Source organism: Perognathus longimembris, chromosome 23, assembly GCF_023159225.1.
Source record: "Perognathus longimembris pacificus isolate PPM17 chromosome 23, ASM2315922v1, whole genome shotgun sequence".
Classification (NCBI taxonomy): Eukaryota; Metazoa; Chordata; class Mammalia; order Rodentia; family Heteromyidae; genus Perognathus; species Perognathus longimembris.
Window position 1 is genome coordinate 214929 of NC_063183.1, and position 27194 is coordinate 242122.

Consider the following 27194-nt stretch of genomic DNA (forward strand, 5'->3'; position numbering starts at 1 on the left):
ACTATTTACTAGCTATTTCAAAGTCCCATCATAATATAAGCCAATCTTACTATGGGTACACTTTTTTTTCCCTTTGGGATGGCCCTGGGGCTTAAACTCTGAGCTTGGGCACTGCCCCAAGCTTCTTTTGCTCAAAGCTAGTGCACTACACCTCTTGAGACACAGCTCCACTTCTAGTTTTTTGATGGTTTACTGGAGATAGAGTCTCACCACAGACTTTTCTGCCCAGGATGGCTTCAAACTTTAATCCTCAGATCTCAGCCTCCTGAGTAGTTAGGATTATAGCTGTGAGCCACTGAGCCACAGGCACGGGACTACATTTTGTTTATTAGTATCCTTTCTACTTTGGCAGGTCTACTGGAAAGGCATTTCCTATAACTAGTGAAAACTGCCTCAGGCAGAGCTAGGAACCATGAAGAAAAAACTAGAAGCTGGGGCTGGGAGTGTGGCTTAGTGGCAGGTAGAGTGCTTGCCTAGCATGCATGAAGCCCTAAGTTGGAAAAAGCTAGAAGTGGCGCTGTGGTTCAAGTGGCAGAGTGTTAGCCTTGAGCAAAAGAAGCTCAGGGACAATGTTCAGGCACTGAGTTCAAGCCCTAGAATTGGCAAAAAAAAAAAACTAGGAGCTGAGCACTGGGGGCCCACACCTATACTCTAGGTGCCCAAAAGGCTGAAACCTTTTGAGGCTGAGACCTCCAGCAGAGGCAGGAGAAAGTCCTCCAGAAAGCTGCAAGTGACACTGAGACTCAAGTGGTAGAGTGCCAGCCTTGAGTGAAAAAGCTAAGGGACAGTGCCAAGGTCCTGAGTTCAAGCCCCAGAATCAGTATGCAAATACTTACCCTTAGGGCAAATACCACATTAAAAAGAATCATAGTAGGTGCTTCCCTCTTCGGGGATGGATCTATTTTGGAGACCTGTAAAAAGAGACATAAACCTAATGAATTGAGAGGCATGACTTTCCAAAGACAGGTGTCTAGAGCTCACACCTGTAATCCTATCTACTCACGAGACTGAGATCGGAGGATTAAAGTTCAAAGCTAGCCAAGGCAGAAAAGTCTGTGAGACTCTTATCTCCAATTAACCACAAGAAAATCAGAAGTGGTGCTGTGGCTCAAAGTGGTAGAGTACTAGCATTAAAAAAAGAAGAAAAGAAAAACAACCTGAGGAAAACAACCTGGGGTCTTTCATATGAAATTAGATTGAGTTTTCTAAAAGAACTACCTTGTGCACAGATGAGTCAGCTCTAACAGGAGTGATGGAAGCAAGCCAACAGAACACAGACTGATTGGAAAGGAGCTCACATGGAGGCCCAGATCCATTCCCTGTTGCTATTCCTGATATCCACTTGCGACCACTCAGACTGCTTGCCAGGTATGGCAAGTACTCAGAACCACCTAGAGATGAGAAAATGCTCAAAGCCAACAGAGGTCTGGAAAGCCCTGAGGGAGGCAGCCAGTCTCCCTGCAAAACCAAATCCTTAGTTTGTGCTCCCAATTCGTGCATCCAGCTATCTTGCGTCACAAGCACCAAAGCACTCAAAAGCAGCATTCTACAGGGCACAATAGAGCTCTACAAGCCAAATGTAAGTGTTGCCACTAGGAGGAGTCAAAGTGTCGGCCTCAGTTCTCTCTTGGTCACCCAAGGAATGTACCCATCCCAGTTCTATTAGGTGACTGACAACTCTCCCCACCCCCTTTGCCCACAGGTGAGGAGGGAGGGAGTTATCCAAGATACCAGACACATCTAAACACCTCAGCAGTTCCTTTCATGAGCTTAGTTGTGGAGAAGTCTTGAAAATCACAGAACACAGCCTCACACAATTTCTGGATTGTATAAATTCAGGTAAGTCATGTGTATAATATTGAAACCCTTCAGAATCTGAGTAATGCTGTCACTGATCTTGCCTGTATGCAAAATGCTGACTGGTGGCCCTGGTATAGAGATCCCTGAGGTACCAGTTTTCCATCAGAGAACAAAAGCTTAGCACAATAAGTGCTAAATAAGACTGCCTATTCATAGATGATTTAATAGAAACCAAGTCCCTGTTAATCTGCATAAATTTCAGGGATTTGAAAGATGCTGGTAAACTCATTCTCTTGGCCTCCTCAGAAGACAGATACCATATATATGTAAAGGGGACAGCCACAGTAAATAGAGATCTAGATATATAGCAAAGGCAAATAACAGGGAAATGGGGATAGCTGAGTAAGAAAGTGCTTGCTCCGAATGTAAATGTAGTAGGAGGACCTAGGTATGATCCCTGCACTGGGGGGGGGGGGGGGGGGGGAGGGAAGAGAAGGGGAGAGAGGGAAGAAGCAACTAGTGGTAGGGACTATAGTACCCAGAACAAAAATCCAAGAACCCACCTGGGCACTGGTGGCTCAAACCTATAATCCTAGCTACTCAGGAGGCTGAAATCTGAGGAAGGAGGTTCAAAGCCAGCCCAGGCAGGAAAGGGCTGTGAAATTCTTATCTCCAATTATCTACCAGAAAACGGGAAGTGGCACTGTGGCTCAAGTGGGAGAGTGTAGCCGTGAGTTAAAAAACTCAGGGACAGTGCCCAGGCCCAGAGTTCAAGCCCCACAACCAAAATTAAATAAATAAATAAAAATCTAAGAACCCAGAACTCCTACTTTTCTTGATGGACCTCAAGGCCCTATGAGGGTGTCCAAGTCATGACAAGTGCCTGACTGGGTCTGAATGCCTTCACCAGAGCCCATGGGAACAGAGATTTGAGGTCACTAGAGCTGGAAAGGGCCAGGCCTGCCTGCCCATGGACAATCCCAGCTGCCCAAGGAGAGGTTCACCTGCCAAAGCAGGCCCATACCTGCCCCAGAGCATGCTGCAGGAGTGTTGGGTGCCCCACAAACCGCACATTATCGATCTTCAGTTCAAATTTTTGGCCACACATTTCAGACTTGGTTGCCAAAATTGTTGCTAGAATAACATCTGAAAACCTGAAAATTAAAAGAAGATAGGATGAAAACAAACTAACCACATATCATACCACCATGCCCAACACCCTCTGGATAGGAGAGTCTCAGTGGCCTGCTTTACTAAACCCCAGTACTGATGGGCATGTCTCAAAATCAATGCCTCTCTTGCAGCAATCCCCAGGTTAGGGGTATAAAATCATCAGAATTACAGGTAAAAGGCAGGAGAAGCACAGGCTGAAAGCACATGCTGTCATTTCTTGCATGCTATATGAAATTAAGAGAGAAACAGCTACAGTTTGTGTTTAAAGGTGGATCAGCTGGAGGTGGCACTACCCTCAGGAGCCACTCACTAAGGCTTGCAGTCAAAGGAGCCTCTCCCAGACTTCACTCAGGTTGCTGGACTGTGCCTCTCTCTTAACCTCCAGGACTCCCTCCACTCCTCCACAATGGCATGTAAAGGACCAGGAAACAATGCTCAATGCTGCTTGCAGACTGCTAACTCCTTTTCTTTTTTTTTTTTTTTTTTTGGCCAGTCCTAGGCCATGAACTCAGGGCCTGAGCACTGTCCCTGGCTTCTTTTTTGCTCAAGGCTAGCACTCTGCCACTTGAGCCACAGCGCCACTTCTGGCCATTTTCTGTATATATGGTGCTGAGGAATCGAACCCAGGGCCTCATGTATACGAGGCAAGCACTCTTGCCACTAGGCCATATTCCCAGCCCATGCTAACTCCTTTTCTCACAGCATAGTTGCCTGGCCCTTCCCCCATTTTAAACCCTTAAAACATTCCAGATTTCATTTATACACTGTTACAGGATCGGGAATCAGGGATACTCAGAGCAAGGGCTATGAGGAAGTGGGAGGAAATGGGAAGCACTGGGGCATGGTAGGACTTCAGCTCTGCCAGGGTGCTTCAGTGTGTATGTCTCTCTATAGCCAAGCCTGGGCCTCCTAGCCTGGGGGAGCCAGATAAAGGAGCTGCTTACAGGGAGCAAAGCACTGGGTGTAGTGCTGCCTCTTATCTCAACAGCCCTAGCTGCACTTACCCACTGTTTCTAATCTGGACCTAGAAGGAAAAGAACTGTGCTCACCAATTCACCAAGGAAAGCATTTCTAACTTCCAGGTCAGGAGGACATAATGTCTCAGGGAAAGTGGCTCCAGCGTCCCTGGGGCCATATTCTGCCCTGGACAAGGAGATCTACACACAGTCCACAGTCTCAAAAAGGACTATGAGACACAGATATTCCAGTATGCTTCTTTCTTCTCCTAGAGTATGCTTCTCTCCTGGAGGCTGTCCACTGAGAGGAAGGGGGACTAACATCATGAAAATACAGTAATCTTGGGAAAATCAAATCCAACACCTTCTGGAGCTCAACTCAAATGCAACAAATAGTAAGCTCAGCACCAGTGGCTCATGCCTATAATCCTAGCTACCTGCCTATAGCTAGCCTTGAACTCAAAAGCTGAGACAGTGCCTAGGCTATGACTTCAAGCCCTAAGACTGACTCACTGACTCTCTCTCTCTCTCTCTCTCTCTCTCTCTCTCTCTCACACACACACACACACACACACACACACACAGTAAGCTAGGGTTAAAAAAAAAGTTTAGGAAGGCCATTGGGTCATATCCAAGTATTATATAGGGCTTTAAGAAAAATAAAAATAAAAAAGGGAGGCAGTCTGGAGCAAGAACTCTGATGACATCAACTGATAGATGGGGGATTTTTCCCAAACTACCTCATATCAGTGGAGGGCCTCAGTGTGCCAAGGCTCCTACTGGTTTCCAGCCTTGCTCTAGAACCGACAAGATCCTGCAACCATCCTAGGGCATCTGAACCCCCAAACTACATTGGTCAGAATTGGCTGATTTGTCAGGGTATGGTCAAATCTTCCAAAATTAATTTTGTTAAAGATTTTCTGAAACTTTCAGGACCCATAGGCAACTCTTAGGTCTCCTTCCTTGGAACATTGCTCTCTGGAGTGATTAAAACAGACAAGGAAGACTCCAGAGTCTTAGACCAGAGGCACTATAGGATTTCTTCAAAAGCTACACTGCTCACTCTGGCCTGTAACTCATGTCTGAGGGACAGAGCAGTGTGGAAGGAGATTCAGGATAGTAAAATCCAGCCAAACACTTCTGCTCTAGCAACTGACCCAGTACCAATATTTCACATCCCACCCAAACAAACTCTCTACTCTACCATCCAGTGACTCAGGATACAGAAATAACAGAAAAACGACCTCTACTACTCCAGAAAACTCATTTGCTCCCATGGCAATTTAAATTCTCCACTAAAAACAACAGCTGTGTCATAGAGTGCCACAGACATGCCCAACCTGAGCCCTTTGGCACCAGTTCATGGACCTAAGTTATTTTGGCTATCAATGGGTCCTCAATTCTCACAGACAAGCAGTGATGGGCAGCTTACATGATAAGCATTCCCATTCGGCTCTTGCAAGAGACAACCACAGTGATGAGGGTTCCAGAGAAAGCCAACTGGAAAGTGATGTGCTGCTGCTTTATGTGGCTGTCCAGGAAGGCCCATTGAGACAGCCAACAGAGTGGTAGTTGACCTCTGCACTTATCTGGACAAACCTGGACTGCATGCCATGGCTTAATATTACCCATTCATGGTGAAGAAACTTGTGTGGTTCCTACATGGTGCAGTGTCTCATGATGTAATACATACAAAAATGTAGTAGCCAAGCGACTGGGGGAAAAAAAGCCTAACTTGCACATAGCAAACTGAACTATAAATGAGTGACAATGTTCACTATTTCCAAATTTTATAAAAATCCTGTTGATGGTGAAAGCCTGGTAAATGTAATCTAAAACAATAAGACAGTTGTGATAAAAATTAAAGACTTCTGAGCCAAGTGCTGGTGGCTGTAATCCTAGCTACTCAGGGGGCTGAGATCTAAGGATCCCAGTTCAAAGCCAGCCTGGGCAGGAACGTCTGTGAGACTCTTATCTTCAATTAAACACACACACACACACACACACACACACACACACACACAAAGAAGAAGAAGAAGAAGAAGAAGAAGAAGAAGAAGAAGAAGAAGAAGAAGAAGAAGAAGAAGAAGAAGAAGAAGAAGTGGAGCTCTGGCTCAAGTGGTGGAGGCCCTCAGGCACAGGCCCTAAGTTCAAGCCTCTGTATTGGCACCAAAAATAAAAATAAAGGGGAAGGGGAAGATGGCACCGCCACAGTAGGGAGGCACCCCGACTCGCTCCAACTGAATAGCGAGCTGGGAACTCCAGCACCCAACATCCCACCAAGAACCCAGCAAAACCAGCAGCCAGAAGCAGTGGAGAAACACAGAAAAACAAAAAAGGAGCAAAAAAGAAGAGCCGAAAACCTACACGGAGCTGGAGAATCTATGGAGCACCCTCCCCCCACCAGCCAACCCTGGCCCGAACAGGGCCAGACTGGGAAAGGGGACCCGGCAATCGGCGATCGCCGAAAACTCACACGGGGAGCGCAGAGTCCAGACAGTGGGACTCCACGGACACCAGGGAGAGCGCGGACCAAGACACATGGCGACAGCAGCGACGGGAAGTTCGGGTCCACACCGGGAATGGTCGTAAGCGGCTGGGGAACCCAGCGGTGCAGAAGGGGAGAGCCGGGGACGCCACCACGACCTTTCACCACACCTGAAGGACCAACAGCGGCGCGGGACACACACACACAATCCAGGATCAGTGAGTCTCCCATTACCCCCTCCCCCAATGGGAGACCAGCTATCAGAGACCCAAACCCTACAAAGAAGCTAGTCCTTCCCTCCCCCTCCCCACCCCAAGGGAACAAAGAACCCCCAAATCAGGCGGGAAGCTCCCATCAGGCGCTGGGAAGTCATAGGAGTTTAGCAGGGGAAGAGCGGAGCAGCCCCAAGGCTGCCCAGGAGCTGGAACTGACCGAACCGGCCCTGCCCCCTTCCCAACAGGGGCTGGGGGACGGCCGGCAGTGCAAGCCCCACCTGAGGTGCCTGGACCTCGCGGACCTTTACAACTAAAATCACAGGCGCTGGTGGGAAATACCAGCACAGCAGGGTCACCTGGGCCTGATCACACCCCGCCCTCGCAGCGGAGGCACAGTCTGAGGGCGCTAATCCGCGCCTGGACAGTTAATCCCACTGGGCCCCACACATACTGCCTCCCACAGCGGACTCGCGGGAGGGCGCAAGCACAACCCAACAACCCGGGGCTCGCTCTGGTAGGTGTACCCCGCTCAGATGGACGGAGCCACAGCGGCAGCGCCCGCTCTGGTAGGCCTACCCCGCTCAAGTGAGCGGGACCACAACGACAGCGCCCGTTGTAGTGGGCACACAGTGTACAGGTGGGTGGGGCCACCGGTGACAGCGCCCGCTCTGGTAGGCGTACCCCGCTCAGGTGGGCGGGGCCACAGCGGCAGCACCGGCTCTGGTAGGCGCGCCTACACAGGAGGGCAGAGCTCTCCATCAGCCCATGCCCACTCAGTTTGGCACATTTCGCACAAGTGGGTGGGCCACACCCCAACAACACCGGCCCAGAGCAGTCCACATAGGAAGGCGAACTGCCTGAGAGGTGAGCTCCTCTGACCAAGACACAGAGTGGAAAAAAGAACCAAAGAAGAGATAAGCCTCCACGCCACACTGAATTAGCAACCAACAAGCCCCCCCAACAGGGGCACGCTAGGGTCGGCACAGCACAGTGGCAGGACACTGTCCCACAGAAAAAGACACAGAACCTACCAGCCCCCAAGTGCAGGGAGAGTGACCACCTCAGCAACAACCGAGAAGGTCATGCTCACCCATTGGGAAGCAAGGTCCAACAGCCAAACCCAAACCCAGAGCCAGGACACCAGGGCACAAGGCTCCCACTGACGGACCAGCGGGAAGCAGCACAAAACCAAACCAGGAAAGCCACCCACAGATCTCCAGATGCGCAAATCACAAAGAAATATAACACAGTTCATCAAAGGGCAAGCCAACTCGCCAGCTCCAAAAAGCAGCACGACTGAAGAGGAGATGGAGAATAAAAAAGCAAATGAGGCCATGTTAGCAGAAATGATAGAAAGCGTCAGAAACAAAATCAGAAAACAATTCCAGGAGTTTAGAGTGGAAGTCTTGAAGGACATCCAGGAAGCCAAGAAAGAAATGAAAGCAAAAATGTATACAAAGCAAACCTCTGTTAAAGAAGACCTTAACATCCTGAGAAGTGAAATGCATGAAAAAATAGATTTAAAATACAACTCTTTAAAGGAAGAAATTTCCACGATCAGAGCTGATATGACAACCATAAATAGCTCTCTGACATCCATAAACTCCGCAAGTGAATCCACAGCACAAAGAATTGACCATATGGAATCCAGAATCTCTCTCTTGGACGATGAAGCAGCCGACAACAACCAGAAAATTACCACACTCCAAGAAACGGTGAAGCTTCAGGGCAGACTAATCCAGGAACTGATGGACAAATACAAGAGATATAATCTGTGCATAACTGGAATAGAAGAAGGAGCCGAGTACCAGAGCAGAGGGCTTCATCATATTTTCAATAAAGTTATTGCAGAACTTCCCCAATCTCACAAGGGACCCCATCCAGGTAACCGAAGCCTATAGGACACCTGGCAGGCCAGACCCCAGAAAAGCCACCCCAAGGCACATAATATTCAAGACTTCAGATCTCAAGAATAAAGAGCAAATTCTGAATGCAGCCAAAACGAAGAAAGAAATTTTCTACAATGGGAAGAGGATCCGAATAACAGCAGACCTCTCCACACAAACCTACCAAGTGCGAAGTGAGTGGAAGAACACCATCCAAGTTCTACAGGCCAACAATATGCAACCTAGGATTAAATATCCAGTGAAATTGGAGTTCACATTCGAAGGGAAAACCAGATCTTTCCATAGCAAAGAGGATCTAAAGGAGTATGTGAATAAAAAAACAGCCCTACAGTGAATTCTAAGAGGGGAATCCCACCCAACAGAGATCATACAGGACACACAGACAGAAACAGAAACAGAAAGAGCAGCTCACTAAAGACAAGAAAGAAAAAAAAAAAAAGGAAAAAACAGCCCAACAAGAAAATGGAAGGAGATAAAACACTCTTATCCTTGATCTCTTTGAATATAAATGGTATAAACTCTCCAATAAAGAGGAGCAGACTGGCAGAATGGATCCGCAAACAAAAAGTTGCCATCTGTTGTCTACAAGAGACCCACCCTACAGCAAGGGACAAAAACAGGCTCCTAATGAAAGGATGGAGCAAGATCTTCCAAGCAAACGCACCTACCAAAACGGCAGGTGTAGCCATCCTGATCACAAACAAGCTGGACTTTTCATTAAAATCAACTCAAAAAGACAAAGAAGGACACTACATTTTAATACAAGGAAAAATCCAAAATCAAGACATCACGGTGATAAATGTATACTCACCGAACAAAAGAGGCCCCACATATGTCAAGCAAATTCTCACAGAATTACAGAACAAGATAGATGCAAACACAATCATAGTGGGAGACTTAAATACCCCACTCTCTCCAAGAGACAGATCCAACACCCAGAGGATCAGCAAGGGAGCTGAGGACCTAAGTAACACCATATCCCAAATGGATCTGACAGGCCTATACAGAATCTTCCACCCTACAGAGACCCAATACACCTTCTTCGCAGCAGCACATGGATCATACTCCAAAATAGACCAGGTCATAGCCCACACAAAGAACCTCAGCAAATACAAAAGTACTGACATCATCCCATGTATTTTATCTGATCACAGTGGATTAAAGGTAACCCTCAATAACAACAGTTACCACAGAGGCTATACACATTCTTGGAGGCTAAACACCACACTGTTATCCAACACAGGGGCCACAGACCAAATTAAAGATGAAATCAACGAATTCATAAGACACAATGACAATGAAAATACATCACAAAGAAACCTATGGGACACAGCTAAGGCAGTACTGAGGGGCAAGATCATTGCCCTCAGCACTCACATTAAAAGAATGGAAGCAGAGCAAGTGAATAAGCTCACGATGAAACTAAAACAACTGGAGAAACAAGAAATGACAGAATCTAAAACGACTAGGAGGGGAGAGATCACAAAAATTAAAGAAGAGATAAATCTGATTGAAAATAGAAAGACCATTCAACAAATAAATAATACTAAAAGCTGGTCCTTCAAGAAAATAAATAAAATTGACAGACCCCTCACAAGACTTACAAAAAAAAGAAGAGAAGAGACTCATATACGTAAAATCAGGGACTCCACCGGAAAAATTACAACAAGTACACACGATATTCAAACAATCATAAGGAGCTATTTCCAAAACCTCTATTCAGTAAAAAACAATAATTTTACAGAAATGGATCAATTCTTAGAGAAGTATAAACTGCCCAAACTGAACCAAGAAGAAATAAATCAACTAAATAAACCAATAACTTACAGTGAGATACAGGAGGTAATCAAGAACCTCCCAACAAAGAAAAGCCCAGGCCCAGATGGATTCACCAACGAATTCTACAAAACCTTTAGTGATGAGCTAATACCAATACTCCTCAAACTCTTCCACAAAATAGAAACAGAGGGAGAAATCCCAAACTCATTCTATGAAGATAATATCATACTCATTCCCAAACCAGGCAAAGACCCAACAAAAAAAGAGAACCACAGACCAATATCACTAATGAACACAGACGCAAAGCTCCTCAATAAAATATTAGCTAACAGGATCCAGAAACTAATCAAGAAAATTATACATCATGACCAAGTAGGCTTCATCCCATAGTCACAAGGATGGTTCAACATCCGTAAATCAATCAACGTAATTCACCACATAAACAGAACTAAAATCAAGAATCACAGGGTTGGGGATATGGCCTAGTGGCAAGAGTGCCTGCCTCATATACATGAGGCCCTGGGTTCGATTCCCCAGCACCACATATACAGAAAATGGCCAGAAGTGGCGCTGTGGCTCAAGTGGCAGAGTGCTAGCCTTAGGCAAAAAGAAGCCAGGGACAGTGCTCAGGCCCTGAGTCCAAGCCCCAGGACTGGCCAAAAAAAAAAAAAAAAGAATCACATTGTTATCTCAGTCGATGCCCAAAAAGCCTTTGACAAAATACAACATCCATACTTATTAAAAGCTTTGGAGAGAAAAGGAATAGATGGAACATTCCTCAAAACAATAGAAGCCATATACAACAGACCAACTGCTAACATCATATTAAATGGAGAGAAACTAAAATCATTCCCCCTAAACTCAGGAACAAGACAAGGATGCACACTCTCCCCACTTCTTTTCAACATAGTGCTGGAATCCCTAGCCATAGCAATAAGGGAAGAGGAGGACATCAAAGGGATCCACATCGGCAAGGAAGAAATCAAGTTATCCCTATTCGCAGACGACATGATCTTATATCTGAAGGACCCAAAAAACTCAGTCCCCAAACTCCTACATCTAATAAACCATTTTGGCAAAGTAGCAGGATACAAAATCAATCCACAAAAGTCAGCAGCTTTTCTGTACACCAGCAATATACAAACAGAAAAGGAAATTATGGAAACAATTCCATTTACAGTAGCCAAAAAAAGAATAAAGTACCTAGGGATCAACTCAACCAAGGACGTGACGGACCTATTTAATGAAAACTATAAAAATTTAATAAGGGAAATCAAAGAAGATACAAGAAGATGGAAAGACCTCCCATGCTCAGGGGTAGGCAGAATCAATATAGTGAAAATGGCCATATTGCCCAAATTGTTATACAATTTCAATGCAATACCTATCAAAATCCCAGTCACATTCTTCACTGAAATAGAGAAAGCAATCCATAAATTCATATGGAACAGCAAAAGACCTACAATAGCCAAAGCAATTCTAGTCAAAAAAAGCAGTGCAGGAGGTATCACAACACCAGACTTCAAGCTCTACTACAGGGCCATCATAACAAAAACAGCCTGGAATTGGTATAAAAACAGATCGGAAAACCAATGGATTAGAATTGAAGATCCAGAAATAAAACTGTACCCTTACAGCCAGCTGATATTCGACAAAGGAGCTAAAGACATACAATGGAATAAACATAGCCTCTTCAACTACTGGTGCTGGGAGAACTGGGCAACCATATGCAGAAAACTCAAAGTAGACCCAAGCCTATCACCATGCACCAAGATCAACTCAAAATGGATCAAGGACCTCAATATCAGACCTGAATCCTTGAAACTACTGAAGGACAGAGTAGGAAAGACGCTAGAACTTATAGGCACAGGAAGGAACTTCCTGAATAAAGTCCCAGGGGCACAACAAATAGGGGAGAGACTCGACAAATGGGACTACTACAAATTAAAAAGTTTCTGCACAGCTAAGGACATAGCCACCAAAACAGAAAGACAGCCAACCATATGGGAAAGGATATTTACCAGCACAGCAACAGACAAAGGCCTACTATCTGTCATCTCCAGAGAACTCAAAAAACTAAGCCCCTCCAAGCCCAATAAACCAATTAGGAAATGGGCAAAGGAGCTAAAGAGAGACTTCACTAGAGAAGAAATAAAAATGGCAAAGAAACATATGAGGAAATGTTCAACATCCCTGGTAGTAAAGGAAATGCAAATAAAAACAACCCTGAGATACCACCTCACCCCAGTTAGAATAGCCTATACTCTGAACTCAGGCAACAACAAATGCTGCGGCGGGGGGGGGGGGGGGTGCGTGGAAAGAGGAACCCTTCTCCATTGTTGGTGGGAGTGCAAATTAGTACAACCACTTTGGAGAACAGTATGGAGGTTTCTCAAAAAGCTCAATATAGGGGCTGGGGATATAGCCTAGTGGCAAGAGTGCCTGCCTCGGATACACGAGGCCCTAGGTTTGATTCCCCAGCACCACATATCCAGAAAATGGCCAGAAGCGGCGCTGTGGCTCAAGTGGCAGAGTGCTAGCCTTGAGCGGGAAGAAGCCAGGGACAGTGCTCAGGCCCTGAGTCCAAGGCCCAGAACTGCCCCCCCCCAAAAAAAAAAAGCTCAATATAGACCTACCCTATGACCCAGCCATACCACTCCTAGGCATCTATCCTAAACAGCAAAACCCAAGATATCAAAAAGACATTTGTACTTCCATGCTTATCGCGGCACAATTCACAATAGCCAAAATATGGAAACAACCCAGATGCCCCTCCACAGATGAATGGATCCAAAAAATATGGTACCTTTACACAATGGAATACTACATAGCAATTAGGAATGGTGAAATATTGTTATTCACAGAGAAATGGTCAGAACTCGAACAAATAATGTTGAGCGAGACAAGCCTAGAACACAGAAAACAAAGGGGCATGATCTCCCTGATATATGACTGTTAAGAAAGGGAGACGGAGAGACAGTAGAGACCAGGTCTGTGAAACCAAAAACTGCTTGTCAAATGGTATTTCCCACAGGATTGGGGCAATGACCCAACAGTATGTAACTAAAACCAAACAACTACTCAACATATGAAGGTCAAAAATCGACCTCTCAGTGGAATACAATAGCTCAAAAGCTATGTATGTACGTTCATATAAGACTACTGTCGACATATTGTCTAATATCGACATTACATTTAAAGTCCTAGGTGAATTTTCTTGGGCTTAGCCATGTGGCTACTGTATATGTTCTTGATACATTGTATATTGTACATATTGTCTATCTGACCTAGAGAAGGGAAAGAAAAACAGGGCGTAAGATATCACAAGAAATGTACACACTGCCCTACTATGTAACTGTACCCTTTTTGCACAACACCTTGTCAAAAAAAATTGTGTTCAATTAAAAATAAATTAAATTTTTAAAAAAAGAAAGACTTCTGAATTAAGTGTGGAAACTCAAGAATAGCACATTTAGGGGCTGGGGATATAGCCTAGTGGCAAGAGTGCCTGCCTCGGATACACGAGGCCCTAGGTTCGATTCCCCAGCACCACATATACAGAAAACGGCCAGAAGCGGCGCTGTGGCTCAAGTGGCAGAGTGCTAGCCTTGAGCGGGAAGAAGCCAGGGACAGTGCTCAGGCCCTGAGTCCAAGGCCCAGGACTGGCCAAAAAAAAAAAGAATAGCACATTTAGGAAACTATACCATTTCAGCTGAAAAATAGGCCAAGATCTTTTTATTCATGCTTAGATAGTCCATTGCAGTTTCCTTAGCTAAAAGAAAAAAGGGAAACAGCCAGGTACCAGACATTCATGCCTATAATCCTAGCTACTCAGGAGGCTGAGATCTGAGGATCACAGTTGGAAGAAAGCCCAGGGAGGAAAGGTCATGAGACTCTTATCTCCAATAAAACTACTCAGAAAAAACTGGAAGTTGCACTATGGCTCAAGTGGTAGAGCACTGGGCTTGAACAAAAGAAAGCTCAGGGACAGCACCCAGGCCCTGAGTTCAAGCCCCAAGACAAAAAAAAAAAAAAAAAAAAAAGAAGAAAGAAAGAAAAGGAGACAGCCCAGAAGGGAATTCCTATTGCCTCATTGTTTGGTACAAGGCCCAGAGGGTATGCACTGGGTGGTCAAGGTAGGGAGGACAAGAGAGTCCCACTTTGTGTACGAGCTCCTACATAAACACCATAATATAACACGGGGAACATTTGTGGATCTCTAGGTTTACTTAATATCATCCAAGCCTGAGCATTACACCCAACACGCAAACACCGGTAGTACTTAAAGGAAATATACCCCACACTCACAACTAAACCCCTCTTGAAAACTCAAGAATAATCATAGGTCTCTCACATGGCAGTGGAACAGGAACTGAGAACCCCAACTCTTGTTGGCCCAGTTGCATGGAAATGTATCTGGTGTCAGCCAACCATGTCTTGGCCTCTCACAGAAAGGGCAAGGGCCATGAGGAAGTCTGGGCTCCTGCAGGGGGACTGGAAAGTGAGGTCCAAGCTAGGGCCTGTGTGCCTTGTTGGTCATTCTTCAACATTGAGGGAAATTAGGACTTTAAGCACAATTATAAGAAGAGAAGGCAGCATGAATCAAGACAGAGCAATGGTGGGAAAGTCTTGGTCTTACCCTGCAATCAATTGCTCATCAGTTGGAGGACATGGCTTGCTGAAATGGGAACAGGACCATCAAGACCAAACAAAAACATTGTTTATTAAAACTATGAAAAGTTACTAGGTTATTTAACAAAAACTATACAGTACTTTTAGCAGAAGTGCCACCATCAGGTATTCGTTGTATCAAAGAACTTACCCAAGAGCTAGGAATGTGGCTTAGTGGTAGACTGCTTGACTTGCATGCATGAAGTCCTGGGTTCAATTCCTCAGTACCACATAAACAGAAAAGGCCAGAAGTGGTGCTGTGGCTCAAGTGGAAATTGCCAGCCTTGAGCAAAAGAAACTCAGGGACAGTGCCCAGGCCCTGTGTTCAAGCCCCAGGACTGGCAAAAAGAAAGGAAGAAAGAAAAAATGAAAAAGAAACTTACCTAAGCCAAGCGCTGGTGGCTCACTTCTGTACTCCTAGCTACTCAGAAAGCTGAGATCTGAGGATCACAGTTCAAAGCCAGCCGGGACAGGAAAGTCCATAAGATTCTTGCTATCCTAGTATGGCCTTGAATTTATGATCCTCCTGCCTCATTTTTCTGAGCGCTGGAATTACAGACTTGAACCACTAGGCTTTGTGTACTACTATTTTGTTTCTGTTTTCCTTTTTTTTTGAACCCAGGACCTTCCACATGCTAGGTAAATGCTCTACCACTGATCTATATTATCACCTGGCTTCATTTTTTAAGAAATAGTTTGAACGTTTATGTTCCAGTGCTGCTTTCCAAATATTCATGGAAGCCCAAACTAGGGAATAGCCATGAGGACCTTCCACAACCACTGTGACATGCTCCGCACAGCTTTCACCAAGAAACAAACTGCTGAAAACCCATGCAAGAGAAATATTTTTATCAGGGGCTGGGGATATGGCCTAGTGGCAAGAGCGCTTGCCTCGTATACTTGAAGCCCTGGGTTCGAGTCCCCAGCACCACATATACAGAAAACGGCCAGAAGCGGCGCTGTGGCTCAAGTGGCAGAGTGCTAGCCTTGAGCGGGAAGAAGCCAGAGACAGTGCTCAGGCCCTGAGTCCAAAGCCCAGGACTGGCAAAAAAAAAAAGAAATATTTATATCAAAGAAACCCACTCCCAAGCAGCTCCTAAATTTCAGCTCTTTGGGTCCTAGAGTATTACAAAGATTTTCTACAGACTTTCCAAAAACTACCCAAAAAAGTCAGAATCCTAGAAGCTCCAGTCTGACTCAGCTTTATCCTTTACAAGTAGACATTCACAATGGGCTATCCAAAAAAAAATATGCACATGTAGTACAGTAGCCACTGGTTCCATGTAGCCAGGAAGCTCCTGAAACTAGGCTAAGTGGGACTAAAGAGCAAGGTTAATTTTAGTTTCATCAAACGTCTATTTAGATGTGGCTATACTTCTGACCAGCACAGGTATGCATCATTTCTTCTCCAAAGCCCATCACCCCACCCTGAAGTTAGCATGGTTTCCACTTGGCAAACTGACAATCAGGGAGACACAGGGAGGTTTGCTGCAAGACTGTGCCACTGCACGAGGAAGATGATTGGAGGCATGAAGGGATGGAGCAGTAGCCTGGCAGGCATGTGCAGTAACATGAAGCCTCAGGAAACTGAGCCCCAAGAGAAACTGACCTGTACCTTGAAAACATGGGAATGTGCAATGGAATTAACAGATACTGTATTAAAATTAAATGAGGCATTTCTTAAATGTCATAAAAGAAATTCTAAAGAGAAGCACCCCGTGGTTTTCCTTCCTCATTATATTAAGTACTGAAGTAATTCCCTTGAAACATCCTTTAGGTCATTTCATTATTGAATCTCTAAAAACCAACTACAGGAATTAGGTGCTGCTGTCCTTCCTGGGAAATCGCTCTGCACAAAGAAACTTTCCAAGTCTTCAGTAACATAACCTTCATGTCCAATAAAACTTGGAGGGAGAAAAATAGGGTGGAAGTGGCTGCCCTTGCTCCATGCTGATCTACAGCACAGGTGGAGGACCAGTGTGCAGTAGCAAAAGCTTCTTATATGTCTGTGATAGACAAATTTACTCCAAGCTACCATCTCTCCCCGCCCCCCATAATGGGGCTACCACTTGAGCCACAGTTCCTCAGTAGTTAGATTACAGGTGTAAGCCACTGGTACCCAGCTCTAAGCTACCATCTTTAAAGGGCAAGAGAACCACAAACAATCCCCTGGGATAGCCAACAACCCTCCACTGCCAGCCATCCCCATCAACTGGTCTCTCTTCCAAAGTTTATTCCTCTTGGAGACAGTCACAGCTCATGCCACAGGCCATAGAATCCTCATATAAGAGGATAAAACCACTGGATGCTGGTGGCTCAAACTTGTAATCCTAGCCTACTCAGGAGGCTGAAATCTGAGGATTGTCATTCAAAGCTAGTCCTTGCAGGAAAGTCCCTGAGACTCTTATTTCCAACTAACCACCAAAGAGCTGAAAGTGGAGCTGGGGCTCAAGTGGCAAAGTACTAGCCTTGAGCGGGCCGGGAGGGGGAAGGGAGGGGGTATACACTTCAAGGACAGAACCCAAGCCCGAAGGTCAAGCCCCAGAACAGGTGCGTGAGCATGTATGCACGCGTGTGTGTGCACACGCGCGCACACATACACACACAATAAAATAATAAAACCACATCTTTTGGAACTAAAGGTCACTATAGTAGGTGTGGAACATTTTTAGAAAATTAGAGGGAAATAGCATTAACTCATTGCACAATTTGGGGGCCTCAGCTACTTTCTCCTGGGACAATGAAGGCACTGTCTATGTTTAGGGTAACAGAGTAAGTAAGTTATAATCTCTCATTCACTGGTGCCTATGTTATCATTTACTAACCTTTGAACCCTACAAACCCTAAGCTGGGAATGTGGCTTAGTGGTAGAGTGCCTCACATGCATGAATCCCTGGTTTGATTTCTCAGTACCATATAAACAGAAAAGGCTAGAGGTGGCACTATGGCTCAAGTGGTAGAGTGCTAGACTTGAGCAAAAGCAGCTCAGGGACAGTGCCCATGCCCTAAATTCAAGCCCCAGTACTGGAAATAAAATGAACCCTAAAGCTGGGCACCGGTGGCTCATGCCTGTAATTCTAACTACTCAGGAGACTGAGATCTGAGGATTGCAGTTCAAAGCCAGCCTGGGCAAGAAAGCCTATCAGACTCTTTATCTCCAGTTAACCAAAGACTGGAAGTAGCACTGTGGTTCAAAGTGGTAGAATGCTAGCCTTGAATGAAAGAGTTCAGGGACAGAGCCTAGGCTCTCAGTTCAAGCCTCTAGATGGACCTATATAAGTAAATAAACCCTAGAAGGTGGTAGTTTCTACTCTGCCTCCCAGAGGGAGCAAACACAGGAAGGCATAAGACTCTTTGTCTGAACCTAGAAGATTATCACCATCAAACAAGGTCTAATTCCCAATCCCATCACCCTAACCCCCAGAGTTTGGCCATGCACAAGGGACTGGATAACAGGGTGTTGTACCTGAGCATCTGCATCTGACCTTTGGGTATCTTCTTGAAGAATAAAGTTTAAGAGTAATAAAGGGGTCTGCTTTCCTCTCTTTCTTCTGTAGGAGATAAACAACCTCATGGACATGATCTCATTTGTTTTCAGACCTGCTTTATCAACTGCACAATCCACAGCTGGTACATGTGCCCAAGTTATTCGGCAAGCCAAAGACTGGCCAAACAACCCCCAGATCTGCCCTACCTGGAAGTACCCAATGAATGAAGAAAAAGGACACCAGAGTTCTCAGGGGGACCAAAAGGCTTAGGAGCAGAACCAGATCCATCTTGGAGAGACTTGGAGCCCTTACCTGGAGTCACCATCCTGGTCATCAGCATGATCATTTGTGTTGTTAACAGCATATCTGCTACGGGGCTTATCTGAGGAAGGGCAAAAAGGGAAGAAGGGCTAAGAAAGAGGGTCTCTCTAACAAAGGAGTATTGTGAACTATTAAAACCCATGCTTTCCAAAACACTGTCAGTCACACAATGGAGTATTATTCAGCCATTAAAAAGGAATACACGTGCAGGAACATAAAACATCAGCTGAATGAAATAAACCCTACCAGGACAACTACTTCATATACATTAAAACACACACATACACACACACACACACACACACACACACACACACAGTCATCAGTGGCTCACACATGTAATCCTATGTAATCCTAGCTACTGAGAAGGCTTAAGGTCTGAGGATCAATGTTCAAAGCCAGCCTGAATAGGGCAGTTTGTGAGACACTTTTTTTTTTGCCAGTCATGGGGCTTGAACTCAGGGCCTGAGTGCTGTCCCCGAGCTTTTTCACTCAAGGCTAGTGTTCTACCACTTTGGGCCACAGCACCACTTCCAGTTTTCTGGTGGTTAATGGAGGTAAGAGTCTCATAGGACTGGAAATGTGGTCTAGTGGTAGAGTGTTTATCTAGCATGCTTATCTAGCATGCATGAAACCCTGGGTTTTTTTGTTTTTGTTTTTGTTTTCTTGCCAGTCCTGGGGCTTGAACTCAGGGCCTGAACCCACTGTCCCTGGCTTCTTTTTGCTCAAGGCTAGCACTCTGCCACTTGAGCCACAGCACCACTTCTGGCCGTTTTCTATATATGTGGTGCTGGGGAATTGAACCCAAGGCTTCATGTATACAAGACAAGCACTCTTGCTACTAGGCCATATTCCCAGCCCTAAAACCCTGGGTTTGATTCCTCAGTACCACTTAAATAGAAAAAGCCAGAAGTAGCACTGGAGTTCAAGTGGTAGAGTGCTAGCCTACCAATTGATGGATGTGGTTCAAATGTCAGAACAAGCCCAATTCCTAGTACTGCAAAAAATGAAAATAAACAAGTTCATTATCCCTAAGACCAAATTATCCTACTACTTTAATTTGAATGATACCCTGCAAAAAACATACACACACACACATAGACACACACACACACACACACACACACACAGAAATAGCATGTGGGATGGGAATGTGGTTCAGTGGTAGAATGCTTGCCTAGCATGCATGAAGCCCTGGGTTTAATTCCTCAGACCACATAAACAGAAAAAGCAAGAAATGGCACTGTGGCTCGAGTGCTACAGTGCTTGCCTTAAGCAAAAAAAGTTCAGAGACAGTGCTCAGGTCCTGAGTTCAAGGCCCAGGACTGGCAAAAAAAAAAAAAAGGCATAGGCCACGTAGCTACTGTATATGTTCTTGGTACATTGGGTATTGTATATATGTCTACCTAACCTAGGGAAGGGAAAGAAAAACAGGGTGTAAGATATCACAAGAAATGTACACACTGCCCTACTATGTAACTGTACCCTTTTTGCACAACACCTTGTCAAAAAATTTTTGTTTAACTAATAAATATATTTTTTTTTAAAAGGCAAGTTCTGGGTGATGATGGCTCACACCTGTACTTGGGAGGCTGAGACCTCGGGATCATGGTTTGAAGGCAGCCCAAGGAAGCAAAAAAAAGTGGGGGGAGTAAACTTTGGATCAAACAGTAGAGTGCCAGCCTGATTTGTAAAGGCCAAGGGACAACCTCCATATCCTGAGTTCAGTGATGACACAAAAACAGAAATGGCATGTGTGTAGCTTGAATAAGCAAAAGGTTGAAAGATGATGTTCAGACCTAAATGAATCATAGGTAGTATGTGGAAATCACTACAGTCATTAGGGCTAGGAATATGGCCTAGTGGCAGAGTGCTTGCTTGCCTCGCATGTATGAAGACCTAGGTTTAATTTCTCAGCACCACATAGACAGAAAAAGCCAGAAGTGGTGCTGAAGTGGTAGAGAACTTTGAGCAAAAAGAAGCCAGTGACAGTGCTGGACCTGAGTCCAAGCCCCAGTTCTGGCAAAATTAAAAAAAATAATAAAAAATAAAAAAAAAGGAAAGGCCACTCCACAGGCTGAAGCTATGCCAAAAATGCAGATGTCACCTGAGAATGAAAACAGAAGCAGAGCAATGTGGAGAGTGTATTTTCACTTGTGCTTAGACAGTAAAATGTTTGCATACACTTGTGTTTCACAGATGATTCTCGAAAGATACACTGTGTTTACACAGAAGGTTCTGGAAAGATGTACAAGAAAACAGTTAACCATGAATGTCCCAACAAGGGAAACTGGGGGCTGAGTGGTAAGTAAAAATAATCTTTTGACATCTAAGCCTTTTCTGTACCCGTGGATCATATTATCAAATTTTAAAAAATAATGTTCATAGCCAGCGCCAGTGACTCACGCCTATAATCCTAGCTTCTCAGGAGGATGAGATCTGAGGATCAGAGTTTGAAGCTAGCCCAGGCAGAAAAGACCCCATAAGACTCCTTTCTCCAATTAACCACTCAAAAGCCAGAAGTGGGGCTAGAAATGTGGCTTACTGGTAGAGAGTTTGCCTAGCATGCATGAAGCATGAAGTTCAATTCCTCAGTACCACATACACTGAAAAAACCAGAAGTGGCACTTGGCTCAAATGATAAAGTGCTAGCCTTGAGCAAAAGAAGCTCAAGGGCAGTGCCCGGGCCCTGAGTTCAAGCCCTAAGTAGTAGAGCACTAGCCCTGAGCACAAAGAGGAGACAGAGGCAGCACTCAGGCCCTGAATTTAAGCCCCACAACCGACAAAATAAAACTAATAATGTTCATAAATCATGTTAAATGAGGTAAGCCAAGATCAGAGAGACAAACAATGCATGTTCTTTCCAATATGCAGAAGTTAGCTCTAAAATGCACTGGGATATGAGAAATTACACAAGATTGTAGATACTCATAGTGAGACCAAAAGAGGAGAGAGTCTTAGGAGAGAATCACAAAGGTGCAATGTCTAAGTGCCTCTTCATAATTATATAAAATAATACACATACTGAAACAAACTCAAAGATATAGAAACAAAAGACTTTTAAAATTTTCTTTTTCTGACAATTCTGTATTGTTCTTTTTTTTTTTTTTTTTTTTTGCCAGTCCTGGGCTTGAACTCTCAGGGCCTGGGCACTGTCTCTGAACTTCTTTTGCTCAAGGCTAGCAATCTACCACTTGAATCACAGCACCACTTCTGGCTTTTTCTGTTTTATGTAGTACTAAGGAACTGAACCCAGTACTTCACACATGCTAGGCAAGTACTCTACCACTAAGCCACATTCCTTAACCCTGATTCTGAATTCTTTACCGTATATAAAGTGTGTTCAAGTGCATATCTGTGGGAGGGTGGGAGGATGGGAGGACAGCACTGAATCTGAGAAGGGTGAAAAAGAATAGCCGTGAAACCCATTGAACATTAATGAAAGTGAACTATTCAACTTGTGGTTGGAGATCGGAGGGAAGGAGGGAATGGGATAGAATGAGGGAACAGATGACACTATACAAAAGGAAATGTACTTACTACCTGACCCATTTAAATGTAGCCCTCTGTATATCACCTCTATAATAGTAAAGTAAATTTTTAAAAAATAATGTTCACTCACATAGGCAGGGTAAGTTCCTGTGCAGAACTAAAAGTGAGGTTCACATGTGTGGATGTACAGTTAGTATCTATGAAGAGAAGAAATGATTCCCTTAGTGGGAGGAGATAAGTTCACCCGGACAACTGTCTATTGTTCCTTATTACTTTTTTCCAGGATAAAGACATGTATGTACACATTCACTGGCCAGGCTAGCTATTCAAAAGGCTGAGATCTGGACACCAAAGTCCCAACCCAGCTGGGGGAAAAATGTCTAAGAGATTCCATCTCAAATTAACCAGCAAAAACCTGGACTGGAGGTACGGCTCAAGTGGAACAGTGCCAGCCATAAGTTGAGAGTGTGAGGCCCCGAGTTCAAACCCCAGTTCAAAACAACAAAAAGGGGGGGAGAGGGAGATAGTAGAGATCAGGTCTGGGAAACCAAAAATTTCTTGTCAAATGGTACTTCCCACAGGTTTGGGTCAGCGACCCTAAATTATGTAACTAAAACCAAACAACTACTCAACATATAAAGGTCAAAAATAGACCTCTCAGTGGATCACAATAGCTCAAAAGCTATGTATGTATGTTCATACAAGACAAGGATAAGCAAACTCTATTGTTAAGGTTACATTTAAAGTCCTAGGTGAATTTCCTTTGGGATAGGCCACGTGACTACTGCATATGTTTTTGGTACACTCTGTATTGTATATATGTCTACCTGATCTAGGGAAGGGAAAGAAAAACAGGGTGTAAGATATCAAAAGAAATGCACACACTGCCCTCTTACGTCACTGTACCCCTTTTGCACAACACCGTGTCAAATTTTTTTTTAATTAATTTAAAAAAAAAAGAACTGCGCCCACCTCATGGTCTACTGGATGCCTAGCCGGTGATTCCGCACCTCAGGATGCCTACGTGCCCTCGCCCTCCACCGCCATTCTCAACCTTGACCTTCTACACTTGCCCCACCAGCCTATCCACACTCGGAGAAAACTACCTTCAGGCTGCCGGAAGGAGGAGCCTTAATATGTATATAATATATGCAGCTCAGATGGTGATAGGATTCCGCCCTTTAAAAAAATAAACATAATAAGGAAGGGCAAGGGAAGGACACAAGTGGAGCGGCAAAGTATGAACAAATGCAGCAATGGTACTCACTAGACACTTGAAAATGAACTATATAATGTATGGGTGGGATGAGAGGGAAAAACAGAGAGATCAAGGGAAAGGATGACATTGTCCAAAAACAAATGTACTCTTTGTCTGACTTATGTAACTGTAACCCCTCTATACATCACCTTTATGATAATAAACAAGAAAAAGTGAGTAGGACTCGCGGCGGGCCCGCTTATGCTGCGTCTGTGGCCTGGCTTGCTGTGTGGCTAACCCAGCATCATGGGGAAACAGGACAACCACGTGGCCTACATGAATCCAATAGCAATGGCCAGATCAAGGGGGACAATCCAGTCTTCGGGGCCCTCGATCCAGGATTATCTAAATCGACCAAGACCTACCTGGGAGGAAGTAAAAGAACAACTAGAAAAGAAAAAGAAAGGCTCCAAGGCTTTGGCTGAAAAATGAATGAGAACTGGAAGAAAGAGCTAGAAAAACACAGGGAGAAATTATTAAGTGGAAATGAGAGCTCATCTAAAAAAAGACAGAGAAAGAAAAAAGAAAAGGTATTCATCTTCTTCATCAAACTCTGATTCTTCCAGCAGTTCTTCAGACTCTGATGAAGAGGATAAGAAACAAGCAAAAAGGAGAAAGAAAAAGAAGAACCGTTCACATAAATCTTCTGAAAGCTCTATGTCAGAAACTGAGTCAGACAGTAAGGACATTAAAGGACTTGGCAAGAAAAGAAAGATGTATCCTGAAGATAAACCCTTATCATCTGGGTCCTTGTCAGAATCAGATTATGCTGAGGAGGTACGAGCAAAAAAGAAGAAAAGCAGCGAAGAACGATAAAGAACAACAGAAAAGGCAAAAAAGAAAAAGAAGCATAAGAAAAACAGCAAGAAGAAAAAGAAGGCTGGGGCTGGGGATATAGCCTAGTGGCAAGAGCGCTTGCCTCATATACATGAAGCCCTGGGTTCGATTCCCCAGCACCACGTATACAGAAAATGGCCAGAAGTGGCGCTGTGGCTCAAGTGGCAGAGTGCTAGCCTTGAGCAAAAAGAAGCCAGGGACAGTGCTCAGGCCCTGAATCCAAGGCCCAGGACTGGCAAAAAAAAAAAAAAAGAAAGAAAAAGAAGGCTGCTAGTTCAAGTCCTGATTCGTTGTAACGTTTAGAAAACCCAAGATTCCCTTAAAGAAAGTGCAATGTCTAAGAAAATCTCAACTGTGAAAATTATGATATATTTACTAAAATGCATGAAATTTCTTCTAAAATTATTCCTGGACTCTACACTAGCCATTCAGATGCTATTGTATGGAAGGCCATGATTGCTGCCTGCTTTTTGAGCATCTACTTTCTCCTCTGTGCTTGATAACTCTGGGAGATACTACACTGCAGTCATGCTAGTGGTTAAGACATTTGGGGATTAAAGCTAATACTTTTGACTAGATATATCTATGGATAAACAGAAACTGAATCTAGATGCATCTTTAAGATGCAATCAGAAATGACCAGATGAGGGGCTCGGGATATGGCCTAGTGGCAAGAGTGCTTGCCTCGTATACATGAGGCCCTAGGTTCAATTCCCCAGCACCACATATACAGAAAATGGCCAGAAGTGGCGCTGTGGCTCAAGTGGCAGAGTGCTAGCCTTGAGCAAAAAGAAGCCAGGGACAGTGCTCAGGCCCTGAGTCCAAGCCCCAGGACTGGCCAAAAAAAAAAAAAAAAAAGAAATGACCAGATGATTCTAGTTAAAATTTTTGAAGTAGGGATTACATTAATAGTTCAGAAATCCTTACTGTATAGATAAGTGTATTTTAATTTTTTTTCCCCCTGTATACTTTTGTTACCTAGGAAGGAACTTTTAAGGCAGGAGGGTGGTTTGCTAACTAGCTAGCAGAATAGCCGTGCCTTTGATCCTCACACATCCTGTTTTTGTGGACACAGCAGCCATGCTTCCTGGGGAATTTAGAGCTGGACACCAGCAGTCTTGTCCTTTACTGAGCTTAGTGACATTCTTGGATTTTGTGTGCTGCACTGAGTGAGCCAGAGATATGAAGCCCTTTGCAGCATGAGAAAACCCCCAAAGTTCGGGAAATTACCTCCACCTCAATAATAACTGAATGTTTTTTAGCATTAGAATGTGTTATGTTGTTTGAATTTTGACTACACTTTGACTTTGGAGAGGAATAGTTTCAAATAGACACTGGTACTTTTGGAAATTGGTAGTTGAAGATCTAAAATGCATGTTTTATACTGTTAAGTTTTAACCAGTCAAGAAAATTTTATGTAACCAATGATTGTTAACTTTATTTTTTGTATGAACTTTGTTTAGGTTGCAATGTTTAGCTTTAGTTAACTCCTTACTCTTGCTGTCTTACATTCATAACTATTTTAATGGCATATTTGCCAAGATATTTAGCATGTAAAAAGCAGGGATTTGATTTTTTTTTTTAACAGCTTCATATTGAAGCTGAGACCATACACAAGTTGAGTGCAGGCTTGATATGCTGTATCTTTATATAAAACTGTTGCCAGAATCTTAGTAAATACATTTTAAAAGTTTGTTGTCTTTGTATGTTAGTTACAAACTATGATAGGTTAACTTTAAGTGAAAATTACATTACTTCTCTTACTGTGTCATATTTTACTAAGATTTTGTGCCTCATATCTCCTGCTAAATTATTAGGAATGTTAAAAGGAATTGATAAGTTGTTTTCTTTTTACATTTTTATATAATCACGTAATAAGAAATGTAATTTGATGTACAATTTTACCTGTTTCAGAAGGTTTGCTAATTATAGTGGTATATGCACAGAGCATTTTGGCATGACAAGAGGATGAATAGCTATTTTACTTTAAAAAAAGAAAAAGTGAATCTTAAATGCCTAAAAATAAATAAATTTCCATAAACAAAAAAAAAGCCTCTCATCGTCTGGAGATGGAACCCAGGGCCTTGCACCCGCTGGGCGGGTACTCTACTACGTGAGACACCCGCCCCCCGCCCCCCCTCGCGCGCGCCCGGTCCCTCATCATGTCTGTTTTTATTAGCACGTGTGACTGTTCTAAAGGAGGTTTCACGGCGCGTTTCTATCTCTCTTCGGTTGAAACGGCTGAAGACTGGCAAGGCCTGCAGTTTGCTTTGGTGGCGGAAGGCCAGTGAGGCCTCGGCGGCGTCCTTTCTGGGGCAGCGGCAGAGTCCGGGCGCCCGCAGGGCCCGCCGGGTGGAGCGGGGCCGGGTATGAGGCCGGCGCCACTTACTTGTCTGGGACGCCGGGTGCTCCGGGCTCCTCTGGAACGGGTACCTGAACAGCAGCTTATTACCCCTGCTGCCCGAGCTCACCAGGATCACGCTGATGGGGCTGGTGTCGTCCCCCATCCTGCCGGGGCAAGCGAGCGGGTCGGGGTGAAGGAGGGGAAGGGCCGGGGAGGCAGGGCTCGGGTAAAGGGTAGGAAGAGAAGGGGAGAGGGGGCCGGGGAGGGGGCGGACGAAGGTTCAGGAGGGGTGAGGGAGGAGGGAGGAACGGGGAGGCAGAGGGCGGGGAGCACCAGAGGGGAGAGGGAGGGCCGCGGGTCTGGGCGCCCTCAACAAGGCCAGGTGAGCGGGCGTCAACCCACGCGCACCCGCCCAGCTCCCGAGACTTCCGCCTCCCGGCCCGGAAGCGCGCTGGGCAGCGGGTG

The 27194-nt window shown here is 44.7% G+C and overlaps 1 protein-coding gene and 1 pseudogene across 4 annotated transcripts in view; one reads left to right on the top strand and one right to left on the bottom strand.

The window, feature by feature from the left end:
* The window catches only part of Nprl3 (NPR3 like, GATOR1 complex subunit), a 55686-nt gene extending 28734 nt beyond the window's left edge, over positions 1–26952 (bottom strand). The window contains exons 1-5 of one of the 4 annotated variants that reach the window (XM_048331952.1): positions 26775–26952; positions 18790–18859; positions 14958–14996; positions 2825–2954; positions 837–911 (exon numbers count right to left, since the gene is read on the bottom strand). In XM_048331952.1, the coding sequence (XP_048187909.1) occupies positions 837–911; positions 2825–2954; positions 14958–14996; positions 18790–18859; positions 26775–26892 (432 nt within the window). In that variant the 5' untranslated portion in view covers positions 26893–26952. The remainder of the gene's footprint in view (positions 1–836; positions 912–2824; positions 2955–14957; positions 14997–18789; positions 18860–26774) is intronic. The other 3 variants (XM_048331951.1, XM_048331953.1, XM_048331954.1) reach the window with 3 other exon arrangements.
* On the top strand, positions 23795–24421 carry LOC125340390 (annotated as a pseudogene).
* Positions 26953–27194: the final 242 nt, after the last annotated feature.